Source organism: Arachis ipaensis, chromosome B03, assembly GCF_000816755.2.
Source record: "Arachis ipaensis cultivar K30076 chromosome B03, Araip1.1, whole genome shotgun sequence".
Classification (NCBI taxonomy): domain Eukaryota; kingdom Viridiplantae; phylum Streptophyta; class Magnoliopsida; order Fabales; family Fabaceae; genus Arachis; species Arachis ipaensis.
In genome coordinates this window covers 129,022,742-129,030,801 of record NC_029787.2, presented here as the reverse complement: position 1 = coordinate 129,030,801, position 8,060 = coordinate 129,022,742, and the positions used below count along the sequence as shown (strand labels likewise).

General features: G+C 42.2%; 1 protein-coding gene across 1 annotated transcript; it reads right to left on the bottom strand.

Moving 5' to 3' along the window:
• On the bottom strand, positions 4,360-5,211 carry LOC110269539. The gene has a single exon (XM_021117464.1). It carries the CDS (start codon positions 5,209-5,211, stop codon positions 4,360-4,362), a length of 852 nt encoding a protein of 283 aa, XP_020973123.1.

Genomic DNA, 8,060 nt, shown 5'->3' with positions numbered 1-8,060 from the left:
GGAAATATGAAATATGAACAATATTCTAATAGCAGCTATTTTTTTTTTTTGGTCATGATTGTTTTTGCATCTTGAGTTCTTGACACCTTGGGCTAGCCCATGATCCCTTCCCAAACCCGAACACACAACCCACCCAGACCCAGAACCTTGTTCCCTATTCTAAGTTCGTAACATAGATGTAACCAATTCAAGCTTTCCCATGGCTTTTGAAGATACATCCCCTCCAATGCGGTGAAGCAAAAATCATTGTCTTCAGATCTGAATAAGTTGGGCAGGATAACGCGTGGACTTCGCTGTTATACTAACAGAGAGAGTTGCCGGAGAAATGTTTGTCGCTGAAAATTTTGCCGCAAATCTGCTTCACCATCGCTGCCCCTCATACAGCTTCTGCTACACCAGAATAAGGAAACCATTTGACCAGACTGTAGGAGTAACACTCATCCTGTTCGAAAGCTCTCGGATTAAGATTGCCATTGTCGCCGGAAGCTCCAATACAGATTGAAGATATTGATGCATGGATCTGAAGTCTGCAGCGTTCGTTTGTCATCGTTGATCTCGAGCTGAGCCTGCCTGGAATCATCCTGGGATGTCCGTTACCGCTCCCCATCGCCGACCCCAAAAGTTGAAGCCCCTGGTGGTGGATCCGCCGTGAGGAACTTCCATCATCATTCGCATTCATTGCGCCTCTATTCCTAGTCTCAAAAACAATGATCTCTCTTCCGCCATGGCAACCGGTCAGTTACTCCTCCTACTCCCTACTCTGATTTCCTTTCGATTCCTGTATTATGTGTGGGGACCGCAATTCACTAAACTTGGAGAAAATGCAGAACACAGCCAGAAGAGCGAAGAACAGGACACAAACCCTACAAGGCTCCTGACATTCAACAAAGCAACAAATCCAATCTGCTATCCAACAGAAAAAGGAAACAGCATGCTTGCTATTCCATCCCCTCCCGACAAGGAAGGTGCCAACCTCTGCTTTCAACAAGCCCTGGAAGTTTCAACCTGCAATCAAAGTAAGTCACTATCTAATTAAATTGAAACTCAGTTAGTCCAAAATAAACTGCCATGCTCATGATCTGCTCGCCCAATGCAGCGACAAGCAACGCTCTTCATTCAATATTTTCATGATGGATTGTGGCTTGCAGCTGGGCCAATTCTGTCCAAGAGAGCCGTGAGCTGTAAGCTTAGCTACCTCATGGGCTAGGGCATTCCCTTCTCTAGGCACCCAGGTAAACCCAAAATTTGAGATATTACGCACTAAATCCAAAATGTCATCCAAGATAACTTGAATTTCTGCAATTGATGCCTTTGATTTAAGAGCTTGGATGAGTATTAAACTGTCGGATTCAAAAATAACTCGTTCTAGTTGAAAGTTCTGAGCTAATATTAATGCTTCCCTAACCGCTAAAGCTTCCGCAGCTAAAGGCGAGGAGGCCACAATTCTAGAGTTTGAGGCTATGAGAAGGTTTCCAGCATGGTCTCTGAATACTGCTGCTGTTGCTCCTCCAGAGAACACTTCAAGAAACGCTGCATCAACATTGCACTTAATCCATCCTGGCAGAGGCGGCCTCCAGGTAACCCTTTTAACTGTCCTCCTAGCACCCATAGAAGTTATTGCTGGAACTTCTACGAAATCTGCAAATTCTGTTTCCATTTGTTTGGCCTTGTTAATCACTAGGAAAGGGTTAGGTTTGGATCTGTGATGCACTGCTAGATTGCTTGCTTTCCACACTTCCCATGCCAAAAAACCTACTCTGCTACAACACAGTTCATAATCAGTACCTGTGCATACCTTCATTTTTCTAAAAAGATCCATTATCCATTTTCCAAAAGATGTGACTGTATTGGCCGTAGGACAGCACTGAATTTGGGCTCCAAACCACACAGCCCTTGTCCAAGGGCAAAGCAGCAGAGCATGCTCCGTGGACTCTGGTTCCTGCAAACAAATAGGACAACTAGAAGTGTTAGAAATTTTTTTATTATAAAGATTCTGAAAGACCGGTAAAATGTTATGCGAGGCCCGCCATAGGAAGGTTATGATCTTTTGAGGCACTTTCAGTTTCCAAATGTCCCTCCATAGGTCCTTGAAGTCATCACTAGTTGATGGAATACTGCCATTGTCGATATGCTGCTCTTTCCTGGCAACATGGTATCCCGTTTTGATGGTGTACTTCCCATCTGCTTTTAGAGGCCAACTAAATTTATCTTCTCTACCAATAACACTCACTGGAGTCCTAATGATCTTCCCTATGGTATCCCTATCAAAATGTTTCCTTAACTCACTTATATTCCACCCCTGTCCTTCACTAATTAGCTCCTTTACAAACGTGACATCATTGCTCATAATAACAGGGCTCGTATTCATGTTCAAGATCCAATTATCTTCCAAAATCCTCACTTTATCTCCGTTCCCAATCAACCATCTACCATTTCTCAAGAGGAAGTCCTTACCATGCACAATACTTTTCCAGATCCAAGATGCTCCTTTGCCAGCCTTAGACATTTTGAAGTCCTCATTCGGAAAGTACACAGCCTTAAGCACCTGCACCCACACCGCATTAGGGTACTCAAAAACCCGCCAAGCTTGCTTTGCCAAGTGAGCTAAATTTTGACTATAAAAATCCTTAAAACCAATTCCTCCATCCCTCTTGCTCGCGCAAATTTTATCCCAACTCCTCCAATGAATACCCCTATCCTTACCAGAAGAGGCCCACCAAAATTTAGCCACTTTTTGACATAGCCGGTGACAAAAACCTTTAGGAAGGAGAGCAACATTCATAGCATAGGCCGGCATCGCTTGGATAACCGATTTGATGAGAACCTCCCTTCCAGCTTGAGTAAGAAGTTTTTCTTTCCAGCCGCAGAGCTTATCAGACACTCGCTCCTCAATCCATCTCAAAGCTTTATTCTTAGATCTGCCCCACTGAGCCGGAAGACCAAGGTACTTACCTGGTTGATCCCAAGCAGGCAATCCTAAAATCTCTTCTATTTCTACTCTGTTTCTAATTGGAACCTGGTAGCCGAAAGTAATCCCAGACTTGTCAACATTTATTCGCTGCCCGGAGGCTTCTGTATACATATTTAAAATAGTAATAAGCTGATAAACTTCCTCCTCACTATCCCTCGAGAAAATGATGCAGTCATCCGCAAAATGGAGATGAGAGATGGCAGGAGCAGTAGGAGCAATTCTGACACCAGAGATTCTACCCTCTTCTTTAGCCTTGTCCATAAGGACAGTAAAAACCTCAGCTGCTATGATAAACAGGTATGGCGAAAGGGGGTCTCCCTGCCTAAGTCCTCTCTGTGGCACAAACTTTCTTGACAGAATACCATTGATCTTGATTTTATAAGAGACCTGCGAGACACACATTATAATCATCCTGACCCAGTGCAAATTAAGCCCAAAAGCTCTCAGAGTAGCCTCTAGGAAAGGCCATTCAACCCTGTCATAGGCTTTGTTCATATCAATCTTAACAGCTAAGTTCCTGGAAGCATGCTGCCCTTTTTTGTTTAAAGCATGAAACATTTCCTGCACTATTACCATGTTATCCTGGATGAGGCGTCCCCCCACAAAAGCACTCTGGATAGGTGAAACAATCATATCTATTATCCTTCTAAGCCTAATAACCAACACCTTAGAAATGATCTTATATATAAAATTGCAACAGCTAATCGGTCGAAGCTGATTAAGCGTTTCCGGGTAGTTAGCCTTAGGAACCAAAACAATAATAGTGTCACCGATGCTACTTGGTAGGACCCCTTCCTGAAAGAAATGCTTAACAACAGCACAAACCTCTTTCTCAATAATTGGCCAATGCTTTTGGAAAAAAAGGCCATTTAATCCATCTGGGCCAGGCGCCTTAAGACTTCCAAGGCTGAACGTAGCTTCTTTGATTTTCTGATCAGAAAGGTCTTCCATTAGCTCTCGATTCATGCCTTCAGTGACTCTAATAGGGATTTTGCTAATGCATTCAGACATAACAAGATTATCAGAGGCTTTAAAGAGATTCTGAAAATGAAGAACAGCCAACTTAAGTATCTCATTCTCCCCACACACCCATTCTCCACTAGTATCCTTTAGCCTCTCAATTCTATTCCTGTCCCTACGTTGAATGGTAGAAGCATGGAAAAAGGCAGTATTCTTGTCGCCAAACTTCAGCCATTTTACTCTAGATCTCTGCCCCCAATACTTTTCCTCCTGTTTCCACAGTGCAGTAATATCCATTTTTAATTTATTAATTTCCTGCTGCGAGTATCGGAATAATCTCTTTCCTCTGCTAGCTTAAGGCTATGCATTAGCTTCTGAATTTCAACATCTGCCCTCTTAAAGTTAACCCTGCTCCATTTGACCAATTCTTATTTACAACTATTCATCCTTCGAGTTAAATTGGTCCAATGATCAACTGTAGTATTACAGACACTGTTCCATCCTCTCTTTATGATATTACCACAATCAGCATGATCAGTCCAAAAAGCCTCAAATTTAAAGCATCCACTCCTTTTTCCCCTGGGTTTGACATTGAGAACTAAAGGCGTATGATCAGAAGAAACAGCTGGTAAGGCAGAAAGGGTGGCATGTTGGAAAGCTTTCCTCCACTCCCAATTAGCAAGCACTCTATCTATCCTTTCTTTAGTAACAAAACCATTCCTAGGGTTACTAAACCATGTATATTTTGTCCCTTGTAATTCCAAGTCCATGAGAGCATTCTTATCTACAAAACGCCTAAAAGTATCAATCTGACTAGTCGGCTTTGGATGCAGACCCACTTTCTCATGCTGTGAAATTACATCATTGAAGTCCCCAATAAAAGCCCTTGGTACATGCAGATTATTATTTACATAAGTTAACTCATTCCATAACTCCTTTCTTCTCATATAATTGGGATGGCCATAAACAAAAATCCCTTCCCAATCTATATCATTAGTAACGCTTATCCGAGCTTTAATAAAGCTATCACACCAGGCATAAACATTAACACTTAGATTATTTTTCCAAAACAGACACAGCCCCCCGGACAACCCCCGGGATTCAACACAAAACATATTATCAAAACCCAAAGTTCTTTTAAGCCTAACACAGCTAAGATTGCTAGCTTTAGTCTCCATAAGAAACAAAACAGACGGCCTAAGATATTTACAAATACTCCTTAGTTCAGACACTGCCGATGGGGCCGCCATTCCACGACAGTTCCAGCTGACAACGATCATGGCTGTTGGTGGGGCATGATAAGGCTCGCCTCCTCAGCCATAACGAGTCCAGCAACATGTTTGAGCTTCTTACCTGATTTTTCCAAACCTTGCTGTGCACCATCCTCCAAGGAGTCCACATAGACAGCTAGGCTGCTTGCATCCCTAAATCTTTTAGAGTTCAGATTTAACCCCACATCAAAAGCCAGCTCCAACCCACGTTGACTCACGTCCTTCTGCTCCGACGCAGCAGCAGTCGCCTCCTCCGTGTCCTGGTGTTCCTCCGGTAATTCAACATAATACTTCTCCCCATTATCCATTCGCTGAATGATGGTTCTACCAGCTGCAATGACAATTCTCTTCATTTTCGGTTTCTCCCTATAGCTCCACAACTGGGTTGCACCATGCCTAACAATTTGCGCCCCCTTTTCTGGTTGCTCATTGATTATCATATCGCTATGCTGCTCAGGTTGGGCCTCTTTTTTACCAAAAAACTTCTGCAATTCTTCCGCGATTGTTAGCTTTACAGGACTCCCCCAAGCAACACCCTCCACTTGATGGTGCTGAAACCAATCCTCTATCTGCTTGAGCTCATTCACACATGTCTCATTTAGCCTTGCATTGTTATGAAAAGGTTGCCGCCCCTCGCTCTTCCCAACCTCAAGATGCTCCTGACACGGCTTATGAATATTTTGAGAATTACAAGGTCCAGAGGCCTCCTGCTCCACAGACAAAGTGGCATTGGGTCTAAATGCGGAACTAACTTCGCCTATCTCATGAAACTTGTCGCTGCCTTTCTTGATGTCAGTGTTAGTGTTTACCGACTTGTGTCCCCTTCCCAAAGCTTCCCTATCTGAAACCGCTTGTTCAATCAGCAGATTTCCTGAGACATCCTCACCATGCTTTCTAGATCCCTGGCTTTCCCTTCCTAATGCCGACTTCTGATCAGAATTTACTTCAAGATTTCTCAGAACCCCTGATCGTAATCCCCTGCTCATACTACGCGCTGCTGCCAAATGCTCCTCCATGTGCTCCATTCTAGCACGCTCCTCCTGCCATTCCTGCCTAGCCTCAGTCCCCTCCCTATACATTTCCTTCTCATCCTCCGCTTTTCCCCTAGCTGAGATGGCCCTGGCTCGATTAACTCCATTCCTGCTAGCCTCAGTCCCCTCCCTATACATTTCCTTCTCATCCTCCGCTTTTCCCCTAGCTGAGATGGCCCTGGCTCGATTAACTCCTAAACCAAGCACATACCTCGGTTTCATGTGGTCCCAGCTAGCCATTGCCATAGGGTTTCTGCATTCCTTCTTGGTATGGCCTAGGATACCACAATTCAGACAATAACTATCCTGGATCCTCTCATACTTGAAGTCCACCCAAAGAGTTTGATGTTCCTGCGCCGCTAACCAAAACCCAGTTGGCAGAGGTTTAGTGATATTCATTGTTACCCTCACCCTCAAGAATGTTCTCTGCAGTGTATCATTCAATCTAGGATTTTCTGCCTCCATTACAGTGCCGATTTTTCTACCAATAGTTTCTGCTGTTTTCCTTGTTATATAACTGAGTGGAAGTCCATGTATTTGTACCCATAACTCCATATACCTGTGGTCCACTTCATAAACTGATTCACGCCCGTTCCATACTTGCAGATTAAGAAGACTGCCTCGAACACTCTAGGGTCCTCCATTCCGTATTTGGATCCCTTTCCGGACATCCTTGAAGCTGATGAGTACTTTGTTCCTGCCAACATCAGAGATGGTAACTCCTTCCGGGTGACCCCAGATTCCCAAAAGAGCTGCTCTGCAGGTGCTGAAGCTAACCTCTTTGTTAGAAAGAATCTTTCCCACCAGATTGAGATTTTCAGCAGCAAAACTAGCATCCTCATCAGGATTGATAGAGATAACTTTGCCCTCAATGGACTGGTCCTCGTGATTGGCCATATGTAGAATTGTAATAATATAAAAGGTAGGTAAATAGAAAAACTGCACAACAGAGTGAATAAGAAACAGGTAAGCACAAAGCTTAACTACAAGGAAACACTCCATACAAGAGAAGAGTTCTCCATGAGAGAAAACAGGGCGGTTCTCCGAAACCGACTTAATAGCAGCTATTTCAAACAAGCTCTTCCTCCTGTCCCAACACAAATTGACCCTTGCCATACAATCTTATAAGCAAGCCCAAAGAGCCCAATAAGAAGCTGGATACTCTTCCTCCTGTCCCAACACAAATTGACCCTTGCCATACAATCTTATAAGCAAGCCCAAAGAGCCCAATAAGAAGCTGGATAGAGACGACCCAAAGAAATCCCGTTACACATAAAGAAAAGCCGCCTAAGCCGAGCCTCTACCAAGTCTTGCAGATGTAATATTACTATTAACCTGCTTCCTGACACCACACATCCACAACACGTGTTGGTGAACCATATATCTCTGTATATCTGCAATCTGTATATTAGAGTGACTCTAATTTAGTTAATAACGTTATTAATGTTTATTCACTTATTTTATTAATTATTTATGTCAAATTTAATAGGAGAACAATATAAAACTTACTTAAAATTTTTTGAGATAAAAATATAACGTTTAAAACGTTAGAACTAAATTAGTATTTGATTGAGAAGTTAGAGACTAAAATAATATTTTATCTTAAATTATATTAAATAGTTTAGTCAAATACATTATATCATTTAAGTAATAAAACATTTTTATGTGCTATAAGTCAGTAAAATAAATCAATACCAAATACGTATTCTAAAGTTCGTTCTTTTTTAAGTAAGGAATATTGAACACGTTATTAATTAAACAAATGTTATTTTTTTTATTTGTTATATTTTATATCAATAAATTATATTTAAAATTTAGAATTTATGA